Source organism: Trachemys scripta, chromosome 18, assembly GCF_013100865.1.
Source record: "Trachemys scripta elegans isolate TJP31775 chromosome 18, CAS_Tse_1.0, whole genome shotgun sequence".
NCBI lineage: Eukaryota > Metazoa > Chordata > Testudines > Emydidae > Trachemys > Trachemys scripta.
The window spans coordinates 21,398,003-21,424,206 of NC_048315.1; the positions used below are offsets into that span (position 1 = coordinate 21,398,003).

The 26,204-nt window shown below is 51.1% G+C and overlaps 1 protein-coding gene across 1 annotated transcript; it reads left to right on the plus strand.

The window, feature by feature from the left end:
• The first annotated feature begins 12,542 nt into the window (after nt 1–12,542).
• On the plus strand, nt 12,543–20,691 carry LOC117867622 (C-C motif chemokine 4-like). Its single transcript, XM_034752816.1, has 3 exons — nt 12,543–12,809; nt 17,419–17,533; nt 20,210–20,691. The coding sequence occupies exons 1-3, from the start codon at nt 12,737–12,739 to the stop codon at nt 20,301–20,303; spliced, it is 282 nt and encodes a 93-aa protein (XP_034608707.1). The 5' UTR covers nt 12,543–12,736; the 3' UTR covers nt 20,304–20,691.
• The last annotated feature ends 5,513 nt before the right edge of the window (nt 20,692–26,204 follow it).

Here is a 26,204-nt window from a genome sequence, read left to right on the forward strand (position 1 = left end):
ACCTTCTGAGGTCCCTTCCACTCCTGATATTCTATGATACTGTTAAGGAAATGTTCATTTCATCCAATAGATCTGTCACTCTCTGATGACTGGTGTTTCCTGGGATAATGGGAATTCAGAGAACTGGATCAGCTGTGAAGAGCTTCCTTCATGAAACCCAGGAATGGCATGCCTAGAAAAGACATTTTCTCTTAGCACCTTCAGTTCAAGGTGGGCAGATGCCCTGATGCAGAAAGCTTTCTATCCCATGATTTGAAAAGTCCCAGTGTTTCCAACAACTTGCTATTGGAATCCTGTGTGTCTTCACTCTTGCAGGACATCCTTAGCGGCCTCTTTTGGAGTTCGGGACATTTGCCAAATTGGCGTCACGATTGATTTATCTCATTTCAGCACTGGTGGTGGTGCTCTTGTCTGAATAGCAATAAAGGACTGTTTGGCGTGTGCCATTCGTTCATAGTCTCCTCCCTTGTGGTCTAAAGATGAGTGTGGCTGAAATTTGCATACAGCCAGCACTAGATGTAGGCACTGCTCGAGCTGAAGCGGGACTCTGCACCCAGGTGAATTTCAGCCCTAGTGAACGGCTCTGGCCAACTTACCCGTTGCCAGTGAAACTCCGTGTGTTTGTAGCTGTTTACTGTGTCTGTGACTCGTGCCTGGTTTCTGCAGCTGCGTTCCTTATTGGTGGTTGTTTAAACAAATCTCAACCTAGGGGTCATTTGTGAACTCCTTGCTTTGCCCATCCGCTATTGCTGGCGTGGGATTGGTCACCTGAGTCACACAGAATTGTTTCTCCTCCCTGACTGATGAGGGAAACTTTTTGTAAGGAGACTAATGGATAGTGAATTATGCACTTTGCAGGTGGAAGTGGAGGATAGGTCCAGCAATGGCTATTAGCCAGGATGGACAGGGATGGTGTCCCCAGCCTCTGTTTGCCAGAATCTGGGAACGGGTGACAGGGGATGGATCACTTGATGATTCCCTGTTCTGTTCATTCCCTCTGGGGCATCTGGCACTGGCCACTGTTGGAAGACAGGATACTGGGCTAGATAGACCTTTGGTCTGACCCTGTATGGCCATTCTTATGATCTTAGTTGCAGACAAGTTGGATTGAAGTGGAGCCTCAGCTTCTGATGAGCATGTGCATGAGGGTGAATCTCACTTCTTGTGAATATGGCTGCTCCATGCACCTTGCTGGAGTTGAGGATGAGAAAGATCCTTCAAGGTCTGACTAGAACATGTCTGTCTATCTTAGCTACTTATCTAGTCCGCACTGCTGTAGCAACCAAGGCCCTCGCAGTCTTCTTTTAAATGCACTTATCCTCACATGCCCCTGGTGAGGTCAGGCAGTGCTCTTATCCCCATTTTACAGATAGGGAACTGAGGCACAGAGAGACTAAGCAAGTTGCCCAAGGTCACACAGGAAGTTTATGACACAGCAGCAAATTAAATCCAGGTGTTCTGCATCCCAGCCAACAGCCCTAAGCACTGGGGCACCCTTCTCCAAGGAAAATGCCCTTTTGACATGCCACCGTCCCCCGCTGCGCGCGCGCACACACACACACACACACACACACACAGTACTGAAACCTGTTCATTTTGGTTGAATTTTTTTTCATTTGAAAAAAGTGCATTTCAAATTGGGAAAAAATAACTACAGATTTTTCTCACTTTTTAGGGTGTCGTCCCCCCCCAACTAGAAATAGCTGGTGCAAATGAAAAAAAAAATCCGCACCAAAATGGATTTAAAAAAAAAGTAATGTAAGAATGTTTTAATTGAAATCAATGAAAAACTCCAGATAAGATTTTGAACGAAAGGGGCAAATGGTCATTTCTTTCAAAAATTGTCAGGAAATATACTTACCTTTTTCTGACCAGCTGTGCGGCTGATCGCTCTGGCCTCGATCTAGCAAAGCGCTTGAGCCCACGCTTAAATTTAAGCCTGTGAGTAATTCCACTGAATTCAGTGAGAACACACATGTAGAAGAGCTTTTTGGGTCAGCACACGCTGGCTGCATTGAGTCACTTTGGCTGAAAAAAAAAAAAAAAAACACTGGAGAAAAAGGGAAGTGGGAAACCTCCCGCATCAGTTGATTACATGAGAGGCTTCTACTCAACTTCAGGGATTTGAATTGCTCAGAGGAAGGGGAAGTAATCGCTGTGCTCATGGTTTGAAAAGAATTTCTTGAGGTTATGAATATTTGTAAATAAAGATATGTATTTGCAGAGTATTATATTAACTCTGCAGATTTGAAACCTGAAGAAAGGAGACCAATTTTGTAACAGACAGAGAATTCTTCCTTCGCTTGCTTCCGAGGGGATGTCATGTATTCTGGGCTTACCTGTGGAGTTATTAATTCCTAAACACCAGGCCCATTTGCATATGCTTTTATTAGGGCAAGCGAAAGAGAGTGCAGGCACTAACTCAGGGGTGAAACTGTGTTCTGCCTTGCCTCACTTAACCTTCACTATTTGCATTGTAGTTTGTGTAGACACCCCCACTGAGAGTGGCATCCCCTCATGGGGGAGGGATAGCTCAGTGGTTTGAGCACTAGCCTGCTAAACCCAGGGTTGTGAGTTCAATCCTTGAGGGGGCCATTTAGGGATCTGGGGCAAAAATCAGTACTTGGTCCTGCTAGTGAAGGCAGGGGGCTGGACTCAATGACCTTTCATAGTCCTTTCCATTTCATATCTGTCAGATAGGTGTATCTCTCTCTCTATATATATATATATTTTATCATGCTGGGCACTGCAACGCCACAGAGATACGGCTTATCTACACAGGAAAGTTTTACCGATACAACCTCAGGTGCGAATTTGAAACAGATATATATATTTATCCTGGCACAACCCACCGTGTGGATATTTATGAGGGACCTTTTTCTGGTTTATCTTAACCCCCTTCCAAAGCGGCATAAATTAAACCGAAAAAAAATTGCTCTGCATATGGCATAAAAGTGTCAAGGTGATGAGTTATAAAGGGATAACGAGCAATTTAGCGGTTCCAGGATCATTGTACCAGTATAACATTCTAGACAAGGCCTAAGTCACAGACTCTGCCCCAGGGAGTTTACAATCTAAGCAGAGAGGGCAGACAAAGGGGGGAGAAAGGAAGGGTTTATAGATGGGGAACGTGGAGGTGAAAGAATTTTCCCAAGGGCAACCAAGGAGCCAATGGCAGAGGCAGGACCTGAAAGCAGGTCTCCTCAGGCCTACCTTTAGGCCACGCTCTTGCCAACCAGGCTCTATCTCCCGGAGGCCATTGAAGCCAAACCGGGAGATTTCAGGCTGCTAAAAGTCTGGTGGCGCAGCAGGGCTGAGGCTGGCTCCTTGCTGGCCCTGGCCCCGCACAGCTCCCGGAAGCGGCCAGCATGTCCCTGCGGCCCTAAACAGGGGGCAGGAGGTCTCCGTGCGCTGCCTCTGCCCCAAGCACCGACTCTGCAGCTCCCATTGGTGGTGTCTGCAGGCAGGGGTGGCGCGCAGAACCCCCTGCCCCGGGCCAGGGGCCACAGGGACGAACCGGCTGCTTCCTGGAGCCACCCAAGAGCTGCCCAGCCAGAGCCTGCACCCCAACCCCTCTCCCGCACCCCAAACCCCTGCCCCAGCCCATAGAATATCAGGGTTGGAAGGGACCTCAGGAGGTATCTAGTCCAACCTCCCTAGGGAACCCATTCCAGTGCTTCACCACCCTCCTAGTGAAAAAGTGTTTCCTAATATCCAACCTAGACCTCCCCAACTGCAACTTGAGACCATTACTCCTTGTTCTGTCATCTGCCACCACTGAGAACAGCCGAGCTCCATCCTCTTTGGAACCCCCCTTCAGGTAGTTGAAAGCAGCTATCAAATCCCCCCTCACTCTTCTCTTCTCCAGACTAAATAATCCCAGTTCCCTCAGCCTCTCCCCATAAGTCATGTGCTCCAGCCCACAGCCCCTCCTACACCCAAACTCCCTCCCAGAGCCTGCACCCCTCACTTCCTCCTACATCCCAACCCACTGCCCCGGGCTCAGCCCGGAGCCCCCTCCCACACTCCAAACCCCTCAATCCCAGCCCAGAACCTGCACCCCCTCCCACAACCCAACCCCCTGCCCCAGCCCGGTGAAAGTGAGTGAGGGTGGGGGAGAACGAGTGACGGAGGGAGGGGGACTGGAGTGAGCGGGATGGGGCCTCAGGGCAGGGGCAGGGCAGAGCAAGCGTGTTCGGGTTTGTGTGATAGACAGTTGGAAGGACCTTGTACTGGAAGCTGCTCTGACACATGTAGGTTCCTGTTGCATGGGTGCACCCCCCTCCCCGGCGCTGACCCACTCGTCTGGAACACACTCATCTGACGCTGGTTTATTTCTGCTCCGTCTCTTTCTTACCCCGGAGTTTCCACTGCAGGACATTTCCTTGCCAGTTACTTTTCTTAGCGTTGTGACTTCCCCTAGTGATTCCTCCTCCTCTTCCTCTGCGACTTCCTCTCACTCCTCTGCGGCTCGAGGTGAGGGTGTCTCTGCTCCCCTTTGTGCCAGGGGGTTTAATGGGGCCAGGATCTGGCCTACTGACACTGACCGGCAGCCTCATGTCCCGCCAGCTGCACAATGGGCATCCATCGGATGAGGGAAGTTGCAGGTGGCTGAACATGATGCTAACCACATCACTCCCTTGGGTACCCTGGGGGATGGTTTAAACCACAGCAGCCTCTGTGTAAGGCCCTGTGGGTCAAGGAGGACCCAAGCAGTTGGCAGCTCCATGCTCCCCCCAACATGCACTCCACTACTGTGGACACAGCCCATGGGAAGTCCCGCCTCAAGGGGTCTGACAGGCAGCAGCCTCACGGCTCCCGATTGGCTCTCTGCCCTATATAAACCCAAGGAGCCTTCCAGGAAATGTCCAGGAAACAGCGTGGAGCTGCTGCTCCTGGCTTTGACCTTGGCTTTGGACCTCACCCCTGGATCTGAAACCGGCCTCGGAGCCTTGGTATTGACCCTAGCCTGGAACCCGGCTAAAAACTCCTCTGCTGCTCCCAGCCTCAGGTTTGACCCTGCTCTGACCGCCCAGTGTGGCTTGGGGCAGACGGTGACCCACAGCATCTTTAGCTTTGCCTATCTGAAGGCTACAGGGTACAGCACGCCATCTGATTACTGATGTTTGGGTGAAGCCAGCTGAATTGTGCTGGGTTCAGACACCCAGGGAGGGACCGAACCTGCCCCAAAGAGCTGACAGCCTGAACAAACAAGATAGACACAGGGTGGGGAGGGCAAACAGACTGGCCCAAAGTTGCAGAGCAGGGAACAGATCCTGGTTTTCCTGAGAATCACTGCAGCACAGCGTGCTACACACTGGACCACCCTGCCTCTGGAGCAGCTGTTTCCAGCCCCAGCAACTCATCCTGCAGAGCGCTCGGACTCTTGGTTTTTGATCTTCCCAAGTAAAAACACAAAAGAACTTGTTTCCCTTTGCTGGCAAGAATCCGATTATTTTTTACTCATTAGTGGAGTCGTTTGTGAGTGATGGTTAAATCATAGGGCAGGAGACACTATGCGGCTGTGACTCGGAGCCTGGACACCTGTGGTCAGGCCACAAGCATAAAGGTCTCACCCTGGCTTCCACCAGCCGACTCCCTCCTTGGAGGGTGACCTCAGCAGCCCTCCCAGGCCTGAGTCCCCACCAAATCCATCGACTGGAGTTCTCAACGACCAGCCACTCAGACTTTCCCCTCTGGTTCGTCCTCCCTGAAGGAGTAAAACCTGCCCCCAGCTATCAGCGCACATCTCCACACGGTCTGCACAGCAGAGACCTGCATGGGATAAAAATAAACAGATGATTTAATAGAAAAGCCAGATTCCAAGTGAGGAAAAGCGAACACAGACAAGTTACCCAGGAAACAAACACAGAGATGTGACTTCAGCCTTTACACTGTTACAGTCGCTACATTCCCTGTTCTAATGTAAGTTACCGATTGCCTCTGAACCGTTTCCCAGCATGCTCCAGTCCCAGAGGGGATCCAGGGTTTCACAGACAGTGCCCCACTTAAGGGCTGCCCCTCAGTTCCTGGATGTCCTTCTCTTCAACCCCCTACCCTAGTAAGGGGTGCAGGTTTTTTCTTTCTCTCTGACTATGGTGGGGGAAATGGTTAAGACAACATGCCACAAATTAGCGGGGCAAGTACCAGAAACAAAGAAAGAGTTAAAAGGAGCAGTGCCCTGCAATGCTCCCACTCCCCTCGCAGGCTGGCAAGCAGTCCACAGACAGCAAGCAGAGGAACAAAATAAAACATTGGAAACTACTGTAAGAAACTGACAAAAAAGAGATGTGCCGTCCCCTGTTATAAATATTGGTGGTCAAGCTTTAGGTAGTTCCCCTGTGCCTGAAGAATGGGGCCAGAAATGGAAAAAAGGGGCCCTAGCAAAATAAAAAATGAAATGGGGGCCACTGCATGGTAACCCCCACCTTACAAGAAAAGCCAGGTTCTGGTTAAACGGAAACGGAGACTGGTGCCTGTCAGAACAGGAAAAGTAAGTGCCCAGGGAGGAGACAGAAAATAATATTTTCACTGCATTGGTAAATGAAATGAAAGAAAAAAAAATGGAACAGTTCACAGAGCACATTAGGAGACAGGAGCTGCAACTCGGTCGCCGGGAAGTGAATAAAAAACAATTTCAAAGTGAAAAACCAAAATTGAGCAGATTAACACACGGAGTTGCCAAAAAACAGTTAACTGCAGCGAAAAAGGGCACTCCCACAGTCCATTTCGCATGCACACAAAAAGCAACAGACATTGGGGGAATAAATTCAGGTTTTACAAGAGCAGGTAACGACCCCCACTCTCCTCTCAGAGCCAGGAGTGCTGGTTCCCAACTGCTTCAACCCACAGAACCACACTCTGCGCTCATAGCTAAAAATAGAAACTTCTTTCTCAAATATTTTTACATCTCAGTTACGTTTTCCTTTATATTCTTTCTCAGTTTGCTTAACTCGCGGCTGCTGCCTGTACTTTAAGATACCTTGATACAGTTAATCTCTCGTGGCTCAGGTCTCCCTACCTTCCTAGGTTGCGTTTCATCCGTCTCCCCCCCCGCCCGCAACAAACAAACTAAGGTTTTTACCTTGGTTTCTCTTGCTTTAAATAAATCCAGTAAATTAATTATTTTAACCCTTCGGGAGTGCAACAGCTGGAACTACTCTTAACTTTCTTGAAGATCTGGTTGCCAAGCAAGAGAAATGCAGACTCTACTTCTAATCCTAACCACTAACTAATATTTGAAACATGGGCTTTCCTGATTACCGCAGAGCAGAGTTTTAAAATAAAGTTCAATGTAAAGTAATGGAAAATGCCTTAATTTGCTAAATTAATACAACAAATTTGGCAAATAATATATTTTATCAATTTTTATTAAAAAGTTTTAAATAAGGTAATAACTTGCTTACTTAAATGTTTAACCCTTTTGTTTATCTGTCTTTTTTTTAATGCATTGTATTAATAACTAAGTTCTTAAGGCTTTATTTTGTATAGTTATAAACAGAACTCTGGCACCGTTTGTTTTTAATTGCAAGTTTGTCCTGTATGTCAGGTATGTTTTCCGTTGTGTGTCAGGTGACTACTTTTAAAATTATTTTTATTTTGTTGCAACAAAATTCAATTTTATACCCTTTTTTAAAAAATGTAAGTGGTACCGCACTATTTTAAAATAATGGTTGGGTTATAATCATAATAGTATTACCATTTTTTTTCAAAATTCAAAAAGGTCTCAGTTATAAATATATGTACATATATTTCTACCTCAACAAATAATGCAATTTCAAACAAAAATAATTCTCTTTTAGTAATCAGGTTTTTTTTTAATCTTTATTGTTTTTTTGTTGTTGTTGAATTTTTATTTTTTTTATTCAGAAAAAGGAGGGGAAACTTCAACATTAAGGTAAAAATAATATTAACAAAATGTCACTTTCTTCTTGGGTTTTTAAAGACTTGTTTGCACTTTTAACTATAGTTAAACGAATATTATAGCAAAAATGTTTAAAAACAGCAATCGATGCATAAAGCTAACCAAACAATTTCAACAGGTTTCCACCTTTGTCAGCAAAGTGTCATGAAAATGTAATGCCCTCAACGTGTTTGAATATAGACTTGCATTTAAAATGTATTTTGATTTAGTTTTATACACTCTTCTTTTAAGTGATGGTAAAGGGAAGCAGTGGTGTTAACATTTGTGCTTCTAAACAGTTAACTAAAATGGAATTGGTATCACAAGCTAATTAACTCTAAAAAGCTTGGTTAAAATTATGCTACTAACTTTTTTGCTAAAACCGAGTGCTCAGCGGGGAAAGCAATGCACCTTTTCTTAGAAGAGCATCTATTCTAGCAGTTCAGCATTACCTTTAGTATAAAATATTAGTAATGCACCTCAAGTAAAAATAAATGTCTAGACAACAATTGCAAAAGTATAACTTGTGTTATAAAAGACTTGGCCTCCCATTACATTGTAAACAAGCTACATGAATCAGTGTATTCAATTTGGATTACTGAAAACAAGAAGGAATGTAAAACAAACTGTAGCGATGCGGAACTCACCCCTGCGGCACCTCCTGCTGGTGGTCTCTGGGAATTAGCTCATCTAGCCGCCGGAGTGCCCTCTGCAGGCCGGTGTCCCGCTTGCTGCAGGCTCCTGTGTCCCTCCCAGACCCAGTGCCCCATTATCTTTGGGGTGCTGCCCCCTGGCAATGCTCCCACAGTCTCAGGGTCTCCCCTCTGGGGAACTCCCAACCCTCTATCCCCACCTCGCCTCAGTCATAGGCTACTGCCAGTCACCGACTAGCCCCCGCGCCCTGGGGCGGGCTGCAGTGTCAGCCACTCATCACAGGCAAGGTCAGGGCTAGACCTGCTGCCTCTCTCTGCAACCCAGTGCCTCTATGGGGCCTTGGACACACAGTGAAGAAACTCCCAAGCATCAATTAAAAAAATTAAATGCTTTATAAATAAAAGACTGGTCAAATACACCTCAATCTACCATATATGGACAATTAAATTGGCAATCAGCTAAAAACCAGTCAGTTAAGTTAAACTTGGCTCCTATGTAAAAGCAAAACTGAATTATTGCTGTATTGTTGTACTAGTGCTACACATTATTTACAATGTGCATAACACTGCTAAACTGTTTAACCAACACACAGGTAAAAATCAACAAACGAATGGCAGCCAACAACCTGAAGGCAAAGAGAAACAAATTGGTGAAGAAATTAAGTTACACAGTACTACAAATTGGGTAAACAAATTCCCTGGTAGTACCAGTCACAACTGGGGGTCAGTGACGCTGCATCCTAACTGAGGCACATTTTATTCAAAATAATCTTGGTCAGTGTCTGGAGACCAACACCAAATCCTGACACAATGATATTTGATAAATTGGTTACTGTCCAGTCAGTAGGTTATCTGGAAGACAGTGTCCATAAAAAACAACTGGATCTATATCCCCTCCTGGTGTATCACAGAGCAGTGCAACCAATGGAACAAAGAAGCTAGCCGGTCCTGGTTCCTGCCCAGTGAAGCTTACCAGAGGGTGACAACCAGCAGTAAGGGTAACCTATAACACGGATGGACAGTACTGGGTAGTAACTAATTACAACACATTTATATATAATGTCACTACTCCAAATATATATATACCAGGGGTAGGCAACTTATGGCACACGTGCCCAAGGCGGCACGTGAGCTGATTTTCAGTGGCACTCACACTGCCTGGGTCCTGGCCACCGGTGCGGGGGGGCTCTGCATTTTAATTCGATTTTAGATGAAGCGTCTTAAACATTTTAAAAACTTTATTTACTTTACATACAACAATAGTTTAGTGATATATTATAGATTTATAGAAAGAGACCTTCTAAAAACGTTAAAATGTATGACTGGCACGCAAAACCTTAAATCAGAGTGAATAAATGAAGACTCGGGACACCGCTTCTGAAAGGTTGCTTACCCCTGATATATATATACAGACATATACACTACAAATATATGCACCATATTCATATTACTCATATATATTAATTATATGAGAGTGACTCTAAAGCTCAATCATAAAACTACATTCCTCAGTCATGGTCCCAGGCCTAACGTCCTTATGCTGGGCCTGGGGACTACACAGGACTGGAAAATAAAATCCGTCCATCAATTGTACGAGGCAACGTGAAAACTAAGGGACAGACGGGGCATGAATGTGTGGATGATAAAGTAAGGTAACCACAATACCTTGTTACAATGTTTAGCCCACTGGGTCATCTTCAGTCCATTCATTATGCTTTTCTGGGATGATAGGTAAACATCCTCCCCATAAAAAGACAAAAAGTGGGGAAATGTAGTAGGCAGAGGGCCTGAAACATAAGCCCATGTATCAGAGGCCTGGTATGAAGCCTGAGGCCTGGGCTAAAGTAGGCAAAACTTATAAGCAAAGTTAAGTTGTGAGCAAGAGGCAGGCCCTGCTCACAGAATCTGGCAAGAACAGGGCTGATATTGCAGAAACACATTCCTAAGTGGTGCTAGGCATAAGAGTATATATGCAAACACATTCCTGAAAGGTGGTACCAGAACACCTTGATAAAGATGACAGAAACATGCTGGCCCATCTTAAGGATAAGGTCAGGATGACAGCATGATGGATAGAGAAGTTTTGATCAAACCAACATGTACAAGGTCAGAGGGTGGCACCCTGATATGTCAGAGGCAATCTGTAATTTGTCGGTCTGGTGTATAAAGATGCATCTCAGAGGGACTGTCTATGGCCAGCTGAGGGAGCAGTGGAAAGTCCCACCACTGACTGAGCTGCGTCCATTGTCACGAGCATACAGGGCTTAGTATCCTCGTAGAGTCTGCCAGGTGCTATCACCGGGCTTCGCCGACAATAACCTTGGCCGGGCGCCTTTGCTACTAAACTAAGACTTGTGGTCTTATTGGGCAGTTTGATCGGAGCCTGCCGTACGGGTCTGGCCAGAGCCAGTGCAGCAGGCAGCGAGAACACACGCACGCAGCCGAACATCGGACAACAAAGGACTTGCGGAGACTTCTGAAGGAAATTAACAGGAAGAGCTAAACGATGGGAGGCAGGAACCCTATTTCCAGGTGAACATCAAAGGCCTCTTCTGATCTATGTGGGGGTGCAGAGAAACATCCTGGCATCCTTCACCGAGGAAGTAAGTTGACAGGGGGGTTGCTTCATAAGTACATAAGAATGGTCATACTGGGTCAGACCAATGGAAGGAAGGAATTCCCACTTCCCGGGCTCCCCGGTGGCCGAACACTGCCCACTTGCCCAGGTGCAGTGTGGGCGAGGTGGGGCTGCTTTTGTCTAAAACCTCAGGCATTGGCCACTGTTGGAGAAAGGAGACCTGAGCCAATGAAGCACTGGCCAGATCATTATTATGTAACACCAAGAAGACCCACGAACTACAGGGCCTCCAGGCGTTGGGTGCTGCACAGACACAGCGTAACCGACAACCCCGCCCTTAGGAGATCACAGTCTAAGTGTGATTATTGGGGTTATTCTGTATCTCAAGCCCCTAGGGCGCCTGTAACGTGCCCGGTGTGCTGTGTCTCAGAGGCAAGCACGTGTCTTCAGCAGCTGGGCCTTGTAGGCATTAGCCCTGGTGGGTCCCGGTAACCACGCAAACACCTGGCTCTGGGGAAGGTACATCTCTACCCCGATATAACGCTGTCCTTGGGAGCCAAAAAATCTTACTGCGTTATATTGAACTTGCTTTGATCCGCCGGAGTGCGCAGCCCCGTCCCCCCAGAGCACTGCTTTACCGCGTTATATCCGAATTCGCGTTATATTGGGGTAGAGGTGTAGTTACTAGACTGGTAGGCAAGGGAAGGGTGCGCAGAGGCACAGAGACTTAACCATTCACAGTTCAGCGTGAGCAACAGCGGTTCCTGTTTGGGCCCCTGGCGTGTGCAGACTAGAGCCAGAGCTCTGCGGGCCTCGTTCTCAGCGGGCCCGCTCCAGCCCAGCCACCGCTGCTCCCATCCACACCTCACACAGCCCTGCCCCCAGCTGTATCACCTGGCACTCCCAGCCTGTCCCCATGCGGCTCTGCCCACAGTCCCTTCTCGGCTTCTCTGCACCCCCCTCTCCCACCCTCCGGCTCAGGACCTTTCCCCCTATCTGGGCTGGGGAAGGCCCCGTGCAGTGGGAAGGAGGCTGCTGCGAGCGGTAGGCCCCTGCTGGGCACATCCGTCACAGACAGAAACCAGACAGAGAAGGGGCGGGAGAGGAAGCAGCTCACCCACGGTGGCACAACAGGTTAGCGGCAGAGCCAGGAGCAGCACGCAGCTCACCGGACTCCTCCTCCTTGGCCATTGGAGCACACAGCTGCCAGGCAGAACTCACTCCCCTCCCACTCTGGACCCCGGGCGCTAGACGTCTCTCTGTCACCTTCCCCCGGAGCTATATTGAGCTGTGGTGCACTGACTCCGGGGGTGGCACGCCCACCCGCTGCATGTCCTAGGTGACTGACGACAATTGCAGGTGTCAGGTAAATCCCCATCCCCTTTTGGCACAAGAATAATTCCTCCCATGCCCGGCTTTCCGGGAGCTTGGCCAAACCGTGGAAATTTGCTGGGTTCCCCCCTCCACTGCTTCCTGAAGCCAAGTGTCATCCTTGGGCAGACAGCCCCATAAAAGCAGCCCGGGGAGGCAGATCCAGCCAGAAGGCTCCGTTGCAACCGACTCCTGCTCACCAGCCCCAGCAGGACCCTCCTCCGTCTCACCATGGCAAAGGCAGCCGGGCTTGTCTGCGCGTTTCTCCTGCTGGCTTCGTTCTGCTGCCAGAGCCTGGCTCAGAGTGAGTACGGGTGCCCCCTGCCGCCGCCTCCACGGGGAGACGGGAGCTGGGTCAGGGAGCACCCCGGGATCTCAGTGCAGGGGCAGATGCGGGGAGGTGCCAGGGCATGGCTGGGGTGCGGAGGGCAGACCTCACCGAGAGACAACAGACGTAGGGCCTGGGCCTGCTGTCACTTGGGTGTCTAGCCGGGGTGACTCCAATGGAGCTGCCAGGGCGTGACGCCGGTGTAGTGAGCAGCCAATCAGACTCAAGCGGTGGTCCCTGTATCGCGGTGACATAATGAATATGGCCCTGGCTTCCTGCTGCTGGGCACCTTGGGTGGCATCCCATCTCTGCAACCAGGGCAAACAGTGACCATGTTATTCTGGTGGCATTCTACACCTGCGCTCTACCTGGGGGTCAGTTACAACAGGGGAGAATCAGGCCTGGTGGGTTTTAAATGCTCTTGAGGATCTACTGCTCGAAATATGGGACTATCCCCAGATGCTGTGGCGCTGTTTCATGCACCGCGTGCTGGGGAACAGCATGAGAGAATTCCACGCTTGTAAAACTAAACTGGCTCTTTATTACGAGCCCTATTTACGGACCTGCTGCAAGTGCAGCCGGCATTCCAGCCATAGGCACACAGACTGAGCTCCTGGTGTCTCCTCCAAACTCTTCCCTCCTGGCCTGTGCTCCTCCCTCCGGGTTCCATGCAGGTTGCCGTTGGTGCAGTGCTCTCTGAAGGGCACGTATGGCACAGCCTGACTGTGGGAATGATACTGCGGGCGAGATCCATAGGTGCTATACTTCTCCTAGCATCACGGGGCAGCCATAATGCCCTCTGAGGAATAGGACCTGTGCAGAGGTGGATGGGGATACTTCAGGGCTGGACCCGTGGGGGTGGAGGTGACCTGCCTTCTGTGGAGAAAGAAGTGGTTCAGGACTATTTAGAAAAGCTGGACAAGCACAAGTCCATGGGGCTGGATGCACTGCATCCGAGGGTGCTACAGGAGTTGGCGAATGTGATTGCGGAGCCATTGGCCATTATCTTTGAAAACTCCTGGCGACCGGGGGAGGTCCCGGATGACTGGAAAAAGGCTAATGTAGTGCCCATCTTTAAAAAAGGGAAGGAGGAGAATCTGGGGAACTACAGGCCAGTCAGCCTCACCTCAGTCCCTGGAAAAATCATGGAGCAGGTCCTCAAGGAATCAATTCTGGAGCACTTAGAGGAGAGGAAAGTGATCAGGAACAGTCAGCATGGATTCACCCAGGGCAAGTCATGCCTGATTAACCTAATTTCCTTCTATGATGAGATAATGGGCTCTGTGGATGAGGGGAAATCAGTGGATGTGTTATTCTTTGACTTTAGCAAAGCTTTTGATACGGTTTCCCACAGTATTCTTGCCAGCAAGTTAAAGAAGTATGGGCTGGATGAATGGACTATAAGGTGGATAGAAAGCTGGCTAGATCGTCGGGCTCAACGGGTAGTGATCCACGGCTCCATGTCTAGTTGGCAGCCGGTATCAAGCGGAGTGCCCCAAGCGTTGGTCCTGGGGCAGGTTTTGTTCAATATCTTCATTAATGATCTGGAGGATGGTGTGGATTGCACCCTCAGCAAGGTTGCAGATGACACTAAACTGGGAGGACTGGTAGAGTAGGGATAGGAGGGTAGGGATAGGATACAGAAGGACTTAGACAAATTAGAGGATTGGGCCAAAAGCAATCTGATGAGGTTCAACAAGGACAAATGCAGAGTTCTGCACTTAGGACAGAAGAATCCCATGCACTGCTACAGACTATGAACCGAGTGGCTAGGCAGCAGTTCTGCAGAAAAGGACCTAGGGGTTACAGTGGACGAGAAGCTGGATATGAGTCAACAGTGTGTCCTTGTTGCAAAGAAAGCTAATGGCATTTTGGGCTGTATAAGCAGGGGCACTGCCAGCAGATCGAGGGACGTGATCATTCCCCTTTATTCGACATTGGTGAGGCCTCACCTGGAGTACTGTGTCCAGTTTTGGGCCCCAAACTACAAGAAGGATGTGGAAAAATTGGAAAGAGTCCAGCGGAGGGCAGCAGAAATGATTAGGGGGCTGGAGCACATGACTTATGAGGAGAGGCTGAGGGAACTGGGATTGTTTAGTCTGCAGAAGAGAAAAGTGAGGGGGGAATTGATAGCTGCTTTCAACTACCTGAAAGTGGGTTCAAAAAGATGGATCTAGACTGTTCTCAGTGGTGGCAGATGACAGAACAAGGAGTAATGGTCTCAAGTTGCAGTGGGGAAGGTCTGGTTGATATTAGGAAAAACTTTTTCACTAGGAGGGTGGTGAAGCACTGGAATGGGTTCCCTAGGGAGGTGGTGGAGTCTCCTTCCTTAGAGGTTTTTAAGGCCCGGCTTGACAAAGCCCTGGCTGGGATGATTTAGTTGGGGATTGGTCCTGCTTTGAGCAGGGGGTTGGGCTAGATGACCTCCCGAGGTCCCTTCCAACCCTGATATTCTATGAAGATAGAAGGAGAAGTGACTGGGTCAATTTCTTGCCACAAGCCCCCGGGGCCTATTTGCAGGCTATGCAAATTGGCTGCCCTAGTCTGCACCTGCCCTTCAGGCCTGGCATGAGGCAGACCCAAGCCAGCTCCACTCCGGCCCTGTGCCCCTAGCACTGGCACCGGGAGGAGTTTGCCTGTGTGCCTATTGGGCCGGATCTCGCTCTCACGTACGCTGATGTCACTCTGATGCGTCCGGGGGGGTCACTCCTGATTCCCCGCAGCAGGAGCAAGGGCAGCAGCAAACCCTTCCAGCCAAACACCCAGACAGAGCCTCGCTACTGCCAGCTGGCATTGCACAGACAATGGCCTCACAAACCGTGGGCCAGATTGTGCCAGCACCATAGGCGCGCGCAGCACGTTTCATTAGGGTGTGCACCCAGGGAATTTTTTTTTTTTTAAAGGCGATCTTCATAAAGGTTGGGGTGTGGGAAGGAGTGCGGAGTGTGGGAGGGGGTGCGGTGTGCAGGAAGGGGCTCAGGGCAAGGGATTGGGGCAGAGGAGGGGTGCGGGGCATATGAGGGGGCTCAGGGAAGGGGGTTGAGGTGCAGGATGGGTGCAGGGTGTGGCAGGGGACTCAGGGCAGAGGGTTGGGGGGCAGGGGGCAGGAAGGGGCTCAGGGCACAGGGTTTGGGTGAGAGGTGCAGGCAGGGGGCTCAGGGCTGGGGATTTGGGCTCCCCCGTCCCGCCAGGCAGGCTCGGGGGCTGGGCAGAGGGGGCTGAGGTGGGCGCTTGGGGCCAGGCCGGGCAGAGGCAGTCAGGGTGGATTGCAGTGGGGCCGGGCTGCTCCCGGAGCTGGACTCAAGGCCGAGGGTGCCGGGCCCCCGAACAGCACTGGGGAGCTGAGTTTGCAGCCAGGCTCTGGGGGGGCCTGTGGGCCAGGCTCGCCCCCTGCTCCAGGCCCTCTGGCTCCTGGGCCCCACTTAAGGTGGGCTGGGCCCACGGACAGTGCTGGGAGCCGCAGGCGGGTTTGGGGCCCCGGGCGCTAGAGGGGGGCAGCTGCCTTGGGGAGAGGCTGCGGCAGCGCCCCCACGAGCCCCACGGGCCATCTTAAGCGGCTGTGTTGGTGCTGCTGGGTGGGAGGCTGCCAGCGAGCACATGGGGCTGTTAAAGCAGCCGGGCCAGGCCCTGGGGAAGGTGAGCCCGGCTCAGCAGGGTGCAGGCAGGGTGGGGGAGGAGGGGTTCAGGCTCCGGCCCGGCGCCGCTTACCCTCAGCGGCACGCTCCCTGCCTGCCTGCCCTGGCCCCATGACGCACCGCTCAGCATGTCCCTGCGCAGCCCCGGAGGAGTGGGGGGGCGGCACAGGGCTCTGCACACTGCCCTTGCCACACCTCCAGGTACCTCCCCCGAAGCTCCCATTGGCCGCGGTTCCTCATTCCCGGCCAATGGGAGCTGTGGAGGCGGTGCCTAGAACAACCTCCCCCCCCCCACGTGCCCGAGGGACGTGGTGCGGTGCCGGCCGCTTCTGAGTGGGCATTAGGGTGTGCCTAAGCACACCTGGCACACCCTGTGCGCACACCTATGGCCAGCACTTACCCCAGTGTGAATCCACTGAGCAACCTGCAGTAACTCTTGATTCACACCAAAATCCACTGAGCTTACTGGAGTGACTCTGGATTCACACCCGGATCAGTGAGAGCAGAGTCAGGCTGGGCAAAGACACCAGAACTTATTACTGAGATACTGCCACCATCTGGGCCACGCTTCCTCAGGATTCCCCTAGGCAACCTCTATGAGCTCCATTAGCTGCTCACATGAGTGAGGATGGCCTGGCCAGGCCCACAGGGATCAAACGATTGGAAGAGGATATGGAGTCCTGGTGACATCCTGTAGTGCAATGCTCTGAAAGGGCAGGACTGGGCCAGGCCCTTACCCTGGTGCGCAGTGTGTGTGGGGGGGTCCCAAGTGTGTGCTATGTATAAAGGCCCAGGTGGGGGTGGGGAGGCTGCGGGGCCACCTGCTCTAGGGCTGACCCACTCCAGCTCTCCCCCTCTGCCCTGGGTTTGGGGAAGGGTCCCAGAGAGGGGAGGGGGAGTCCCATCTATCTGGGGTCACCCTCATCCATGAAGCTTTCCTGTTCTGTTAGGAGGCTCTGCTGTGCCGGACAAGTGCTGCTTCAAATTCCAGACAACGAAGCTCAAGAGAGACAACACAGTCAGCTGTTACAACACCAGCCCAGCGTGCCCGCAGCCAGGCGTGATGTGAGTATCCTCCAGCGCAGTGCCCCTAGGAACAAGGGCGGGGGGTGGGCAGGGGACTGAGGCAGAGGCAGGAGGAGGGGATTAGATAGCCAGGAACCAGGTAACAACAAAGGGAGGTGACAGGGGAGAGGATCGATACCATGGACTAGCATCAGAGCCGGCTGATGCAGCTGCACAGACAAGGGCTCTTTCCAGATGCTGGGACTCCCTGTAGCCAAACGTCCCCGGCCTTTCCTGCTTCTCCCTGGGGCCTCCCGGTGCAGGAAGGACCCTAAAGCGGGTCTGGATTAAGTGGTGCCGTGTCTCCGGGCACCCCAGGATGTCTCACCAGCACCGGTTTATTTTCACATCGAGTCTGGCCTTTCCTGGAGCCAGTGGGGATTGGCCTCTGGGAGAAAGGCTCCAGAGAGACGGCAAGAATCCAGCTGATTATCTCTGGCTCCCGGCGATCTGCTTCCTTTGGGTTGGTCACCGTTAAACCTTTGATCAGGAAATCCAAGTGGGTACCATCAATATGTGGAAAAGGCCTCTGCTTCTTTGGCACCACGGGCCCCGGCGCACATGCCATCCTTAGCTCTGATAGCGTCTTTTCCATGGCCACCAGCCGCGCTGGATAAAGGCGGGAGGGTAAACAACCGGCGCTGGTAACTCTCATGGAACGTAGACCCTGTGTCCATCGGCACAGAGGGAACGAGCCAGCCAGCCCCCGTGTGACGTTACAAGCAGAACTCTCTCTAGCTGGAAGGGCCGTCCCGCTCGCCAGGAGGGCTCAGCACCTTGTCAGGACTCAGGGTGAGTCCTGGGGTAGAAAAGGAGTGAAAGAGGCTGGCACTGTGCCTCAGTGCGTCACAGCTGAGAATACCAGATTCAGGACAAACGGCTGAGACATGGGGCAGACCCGTCCCAAATTGGTGGTTATTCTGCCATAAGATCTACCAAACCAGTAACAAAAGTAAACGTTCGTCTCCCCACACTGGTTAACAAGAAGTCAGAAACGCAGCCTCCTTAGGTATCCCAGCCCTTATCTCACCACCCAGACACTAGACTTAATGATAAGGAGTCCGGTGGCACCTTAAAGACTAAGAGATTTATTTGCGCGTAAGCTTTCATGGGTAAAACCCCACTTCTTCAGCTGCATGGAGTGAAAGTTACAGATGCAGGCATAAATATACTGACACATGAAGAGCAGGGAATTACCTCACAAGTGGAGAACCAGTGCTGACAGGGCCAACTCAGTCAGGGTGGATGTGGTCCACTCCCAATAATTGATGAGGAGGTGTCCACACCAAGAGAGGGAAAATTGCTTTTGTAGTGAGCCCAGTCCCTCTTCAAGCCCAAAGTGCCACCGGACTCCTCGTTGGTTTTGTGGATACAGACTAACACAGCTACGCCCTGATACTTAATGATGAGGGATTATTTAAAACCAGTTTCATCAACCAAAGGCTTCTTTTAATCCCAAGAGATCAGCCACACACCCAGGTCAATATACACCTCTACCCCGATAGAACGCTGTCCTCGGGAGCCAAAAAATCTTACCGCATTATAGGTGAAACCGCATTATATCGAACTTGCTTTGATCCGCCGGAATGCGCAGCCCCGCCCCACCGGAGCACTGCTTTACCGTGTTATAGCCGAATTCGTGTTATATCGGGTCACGTTATATCGGGGTAGAGGTGTATAACTCAGATTTTACCCAATAATCAGGCAGTTGCCAATCCTTTAGTATCTAATATCTAAAGGTTTATTTATAAGCGAAAAGAACGAGGTAAGAGTTAAAATGGTGAAAGGAATGAAATACATTCAAACGTTGCAGAGTTCTTGTATCGGGTTTGTAGCAGCGATGTCACACTGCTGGCTTGTTCAGTCTCTAGTAACTTCCAAATGATGGGCAGGTCCTCATTGGAACGCTCCTTTTAGTGTCAGTCCATAGTCCAGAGATCGGAGCAGGAAAGAGGGAAAATGGAGATGCTCCCAAAGGTTTGTATACCTTCTCCCATGGGGAGGGGCAGCTCTCAGTCTTAGACTGTGGGAAAGTATAGGCACAAGATGGAGTCTAGAGTCACATGCCCTTGCATGCTTCGATGGCTAAAATGTCCACGGGAAGGCCCATCCGGCGGGAATAACCTGGCCATCTACTTGAATGGTCCATTCACAATGTGCTGACCAGACTGGATGTAAATTACCTTGTGGGAGTTACCCCAGGAGCAAACACATTTGAAATACTGGTACATAGTCAATCTTCATAACTTCAGCTACAAACGTGATACATGCATACAAACCGGGATAATCATATTTAGCGAATCGTGACTTTTCCATCGACACCTTCATATCCGATTTGTTGCAATTATAGAACAGTTGTAGCAACAGTGATCTACACGGTCATATTTTAATCATGGGGTAGAATAGGGAGTTGGGGGAGGGGGGACAGACTGCCAGGACGGGAAGGAGTTAACAGCTTGCACTCATGTCCCTGTCACTGACCTGTAATCTGGCTGGGCCATCATAGTTCTGTACTCCGGCTCGGCTGTCTGGGATCCCCCGAACAGGAGACCAGTGCTGGCCCATTGCACCCACATCCTGCTTTGGGGGGCACTTTGGCCAGAGTTTCACCCCTGGGTTTCGTACCCTCACCCCACCATTGCCGTCTCCTGGCTGATTCACTGTTTTCCTTCGTAGATTCAAAATGAAAGAAGGCCAGGAGATCTGTGCCAAGCCTGACAAGTCCTGGGTGAAAGAATACCAGCAATTTCTCAGCCCTAATAAACCCTGAGGGCCACTGGGAGACGAGCCAGGAGCTCCCGGCCACAGACGCAACTCGCTTGCTGTGCACATGTCTTGTGGCACAAGGGAATCCATGTTAAGCTTCATCTAGCAAGCACGTTCCTGTCTCGCATCTGCAATTATATAATCACCAGTGCTGAATGCTGGTTAAAAGCTGTGGTTATTCTGACATGGTCCCTTGAGAGAATGGAAGGACTGGGGCCCTGAAACGGGGAGGGGGCTGTTGTCCCAGATGTCAGTCCCATGATGGAATTCATCTAGTAGCAACCTCTAGGAGCAAAATGTTCTTCACTCAAGGGGTTTCCACCGCCTCTCTTTACCCCTCCGCGGAACGACCTTCCTGAGGTTTCAGCTACAAAGCCCCCTCTGCTGAGATGTCCCCGCCCGCTGTGATCGCCTGATTGGCTTGATAGCATCAATAAAAATCCCGACTGCCTGAGCAGCAGCAGAGTCTGTTGGTCTGGTTGCGACTCGTTAAAAGCCATCCTCCTCATGTGCTATTCAGCCCTCAGACCCGCAAACAGCGCAGGGTGAAGCTGGGGTGCTCCTGTGAAGCCCCAAGGAGCAGAAATAACCAAGGCAGCTCTGTGTCCGGTTGCTATCGCCTCAGTGCCCCTAAACCGGAGAGGAAAAATCCCTCCAGGTGCTCCTGGGAGGCAGGGAAGCAAGAACACGAGAAAAGACATGGGGTTAGGCCTTAGAGCGTCTGGCCTCTCAAACTAGCCCAGAGAAAGCAGACAGTAGGGAACAGACTAGAGGGGTTCTTACAAAATGTTTGGTGGCCTCTGAGTGTGGCTACCAACCCTTGCTGGTGGCCGCTCTGACACTTTTTCCTAAAATACTTAATTAACTTTAGGAAAAAACAAACAAATACGCCGCTACACACAAATCATTGTCATTTATTTATGTCGGGGGTTTTTGCGGACTCCATCATAAAAATAATGCGGTGAAAAGTGATATTTGTATGTTTGTTAATATCACTTTTCCCAGCAGCTAACTGGGAGGCTGTGGAAAGTGGTAAGTGATATTAACAACCACACAGGCATCACTTTTCACAGCCTCCAGTGTGCTGTGAGGTGTGATACTTGCATGTTTGTTAATATCACTTCTCTTAGCAAGCCCCAGGACAAATTAAGCCCTGGATGGGGGAGGGGGGTTGGAGGGGGAGGCAGTGGGGGCCAGGGCGATGGCGGGATGGATGCGAGGCTGGGGGAGGGAGCAGGAGCCCAGATTGGGGGGGATGGATGGAGGGTCAGTGGAGGCAGCAGGGGCCCGGGGCAATGTGGGGGGGGGGGAGGTGAGCCCCACCACCGTGGAGCCGGCGGTCGGAGCCCACTGCTACACGGATGGGGCCAGGAGTCAGCACCCAGGGCCGGCTCCGGCCAGCGGGAGCCCATGATCAGAACCCGAAGACAGGGTCACAGGCCGGAGTCGGAGGTCAGCACCCGCTGCTGGATCCAGGGGTCGATGCCCAAAGCCCGGTGGCCAGGCTTCCAAAGTCCTGCCTCTGCAGCCTGCTGCCCAACCCCCCAGGGCTGAAGCCCAAGGCCCCCCTCCCCAAACGTGGGTCGAGAACTCACCTTCCTCCTGCAGCGTTGTGCCCCACCTGTCTCCAGAGGTGGTTCAGGGCAGCGCATCCGGGAGCAACAGGAAGGCACAGGCAGGGGCTGATTCTTTCCTCGCCCCCACCCTCCCCCCCCGCAGGTCCCCCATCACACCCCTGGTGGCCACATCTGAGAAACGCTGGTGTGTTTTGCACGGTGTTTTAATTCAGCAACTCAAGAGTTAATACTATTGCAATTGGAATGGACACACATTGGCTGAGATGGTGCCCAGCCCTGAGCCCCGCCACTGGCTCTGGGAGCAGAAAGCAGCCAGTTTCTCCCTGCCGAGGGGTCCCTCATCACAGAGGAGTCCGCAGTGCATGCAGAGCTCCTACCCTATCCCCCGCCGCCCTGACCGAAGGGGAATGGCTGGAGAGACTGAATGCTGGCAGCTCCCAGCTAGCAATGGCCCCTCAGGGCTTATAGCTGGCCACATAGACACCCTCCCCAAAGCAGAACTGGCCCCAGGGGCAAGGAGCCACAACCAAGCCCCACTGTAGGCTGCGTATCTGAGTATCTGGGCCTCACATGCCTGGAAGCAGCTGGAACAGACCAAATGCCGGACCTGCGGGGTGTGATTCAGCCTGGGTGTGTCTCGAGGTGCCTCCATGCGGGCTACGGCAGGGAGCGATTTGGGAGCTTCGACTAGACCCCCGCTGCTTTGCTCCTTGCAATCGTGGTAAAACACCACGGCACCGACGCTCTGTCCAGCGCTGAGTCTGGGCTCTCTGCTGACCGGGTCCAAAGGGGTTGGCTTGCGTCGGGATCGGGGCTTAGGTACACCAGGCCGTTTATGGCTGCTGGCTCGCCCCTTGGCGCCTGGCACCGGGCAGTGCCCTGAGCTAGGAGATTGCTTGATTGCTTCCAGCAGTGTCTATAGACGACCGAGCACTAGCCCTGCTCTGGAAATAAGCCAGGGCTTTTGGAGAACAAAGCAGAACATGCAGTGACTTGGCGCTAGGCAGTTTAGTGGCCTCTGAGGGAAGACGATGCAGCTGGTGTGTACCGAATGAGAAGCAGGCATCCGCTGGGATTCCCTGCACAAATGCTTAATTCCACATCAACACAGAAAGAATTCAGCGATCCGCGCTCTCAGCCTCTCCCAGGTGGCTGCATCCTTCCAGCCAGACAGCCGAGAGCGTGCCCCTGAAACCCAGCGCTGGGAAAGAGTCCTCAGAGACTCCCTGGGTGCACCGTGGTCCCTGGGGTGAGACAGCGAGCACAGCTTCCCCAGGGCTGTTGGGGGATAGAGTGGGTTGGAATGACCGGGCGGGGGGATAGGAGCACCATTCCGGCCTGGCCTTCCTCCCCCATGCTAGTGTGTTAAGGAGCATGCAGCGCTGAGCCTGAAGGCAGCTTCTCCTGCAGGGGCTGGGTGAGCTGGCCCGGCCCTGCGATCCCTCCAAAGGATCACATGGTTTCCCTGCAGCTCGCAGGCATGAAGCGCTGGAGAAAGTTTCTGGTGCCAGAAAATCTTCCTCGTAAATAGGGACATTTAAGGCTTTGATGCTGAGTGAGCCAAACAGCTGGGGAGAGTGAAGGGTTTAGGTGTCAAGCCAGGTGGTTTCCCCGCGTGGGCTTCTTGACGGTGTTTGCGGCAATGACGGAGCCTCTCTAAGCTCTCTGAGAGCTCCCATCTAGCCAGCAAGGCCCAATAGCCCAGGCCTCCCCTTATCTCCCCCTCCCAGGCCAGCAAGATATTTCTCCCTAGGCTTATTGATGAACATAAGAACGGCCAGGCTGGGTCAGTAACGGTCCATCTAGCCCAGTATCCTGTCTTCGAACAGTGGCCAGTGCCAGGTGCCCCAGAGGGAATGAACAGAACAGGCAATCATCAAGTGATCCATCCCCTGCTCGTCTGCTTCTGGCAGTCAGAGGCTCAGGGACACTCACAGCATGTGGTTGTGTCCCTGACTATCCTGGCTAATAGCCACTGGTAGAACTATCATCTAGGAATTTATCTACTACTTTTTTTAACCCCATTATAGTTTTGGCCTTCACAACATCCCCTGGCAAGGAGTTCCACAGGTTGATTGTGCGTTGTATGAAATATTTTCTTATGTTTATTTTAAACCTGCTGCCTGTTAATTTCATTGGGTTACCCTGTTTCTTGTGTTACGTGAAGGGGTAAATAACACTTCCCTAAACATGTGATCAGATGCCAAACAAACATCAGTAAGAAATGGGGGAAGGACTAGATGACCCCCAAACGGTCCCTTCCAACACAAATGAGACAACAACTGGTGGGTGAAAATGGAAACGTTCCTGCTAGGAAGTTATATGAGACGCTCAGGATAAAACTCATGAAACTTGCCTCATTTTGTATTTTGTCTGTGAACCCCAAAGTCAGGCAGGTCATAAGCACTTAGGAACGGCCAGACTGGTTCAGATCAAAGGTCCATCTAGCCCAGTGTCCTGTCTTCCGACAGTGGCCAATGCCAGATGCTTCAGAAGGAATGAACAGAACAGAGCGATTATAGAGGGATAATTATTTATATTGGTTTTAAACCTCCTGGCCTATTAATTTCATTGGGTGACGCCCCAGTTCATGTTACGTGAAAGGCTAAATAACACTTCCTTATTCCCTTTCTCCCCACTATTCATGATTTTATAGACCTCTATCATATCCCTCTGTAATGGGGGCAGACTCACCCCTGTGGCGCCTCCTGCTGGTCATCAGGAATTAGCTCTTTTCCAGCCTCCGGAGCATCCGCTGCAGGGCCAGTGTCCCGCTTGTAGCTGGCCCCCGTGTCCCTGCTGGACCCGGTGCCCCGTTATCTGGGGTGTTGCCCCTTAGCAGTAACCCCTTTCTCTCAGGATCTCCTCTCTCCAGGGAACCCCCACCCCCTATTCCCACCTCACCTCAGTCGTAGGCTACTGCCAGTCACCAACTAGCCCCCGCTCCCTGGGGCGGACTGCAGTATAAGCCACCCATCACAGGCAAGGTTGGGTTTGGACCTGCTGCCTCGGCCTAGCCTTGGGCTGTCCCCGGCAACCGCAGTACCTGTTTGGCCTTCTACTAGGCCGCAGCCGGGGGGGGCCTTCCCCCAGCCCTGCTCCACTCCAGGTACCTTCTGTAGCTCCCTGCAGCCAGGCCTGTCTCCCTCCACAGCTAGAGGAGACGGTGTGTCTGCCCCTGGCTTCCCTGGCTTTTATAGAGCCAGCTGAGTCTGTTTGGGGCGTGACCACCACTGTGGCTGCCTCCCAATCAGCCCAGCCCAAGGCTCCCAGCCCTCTCCAAGGGCTGGCTTTTAACCCCTTTCAGGCCAGGAGCGGGTGACCACCTCGCTACACCCCTCTTAGTCACTTCTTTTCACCCTGAATAGTCCCAGTCTTTTTAATCGCTCCTCATCCGAAATCCATTCCATACCCCTCAGCATTTTTCTTTCCCTTCTCTGTACCTTGTCCAAATCTAATATATCTTTTTTGACATGGGGCAACCAGATCTGCACGCAGTATTCAAGGTGTGGGCAAACCATGGATTTATATAGAGGCAATATGATATTTTCTATCCCTTTCCTAATGGTTCCTATTGTTCTGTCCGCTTTTTTTGATTGCTGCTGCACACTGAGCGGATGTTTTCAGAGAACTAGCCACAATGAGTCCAAGAACTTTCTTGAGTGGTAACAGCTCATTTAGAACCTATCATTTTATATGTATAGTTGGGATTATGTTTTCCACTGTGCATTACTTTGCATTTATCAACATTGAATTTCATCTGCCCTTTTGTTGTCCAGTCACCCACTTTTGTGAGTTCCCTTTGTAACAGCTTTGGACCTAACTATCTTGAGTAAATTTTAATTATCAGCAAACTTTGCCACCTGTCAGTTTGCCCCTTTCTCCAGCTCATTTATGAATATGTTGAGCAGCCCAGGCACCAGTACAAACCCTGGTATTAACCAGTCTCCACTGTAAAAACTGACCATTTATTTCCTATCTTTTAACGATAGTTACTGATCCATGAAAGGACCTCCCCTTATATCCCATGACAGCTTACTTTGTTTAAGAATCTTTGGTGTTGAACCTTGTCAAAGGCTTTCTGAAAGTCTAAGTACATTATATCAACTGGATCACTCTTGTCCACTTGCTTGTTGACCCCCTCTAAGAATTCTAAGTTTGGTGAAGCATTATTTCCCTTTACAAAAGCCATGTTGATTCTTCCCCACTGTATCTTGTTCATCTATGTGTCGAATACTTCTGGTCTTTACTACAGTTTCAACAAATTTTACTGGCACTGAAGTTAGGCTTACTGGCCAGTAATTGCCAGGATCGCTTCTGGAGTCTTT

Excerpts from the sequence above, each read along its gene's own strand:
- LOC117867622 (XM_034752816.1), top strand. The coding sequence starts at position 12,737 with ATGGCAAAGGCAGCCGGGCTTGTCTGCGCGTTTCTCCTGCTGGCTTCG. Across the intron at positions 12,810-17,418 it reads CTGCCAGAGCCTGGCTCAGA|GAGGCTCTGCTGTGCCGGAC; the intron begins GTGAGTACGGGT and ends CTGTTCTGTTAG. Across the intron at positions 17,534-20,209 it reads TGCCCGCAGCCAGGCGTGAT|ATTCAAAATGAAAGAAGGCC; the intron begins GTGAGTATCCTC and ends TTTCCTTCGTAG.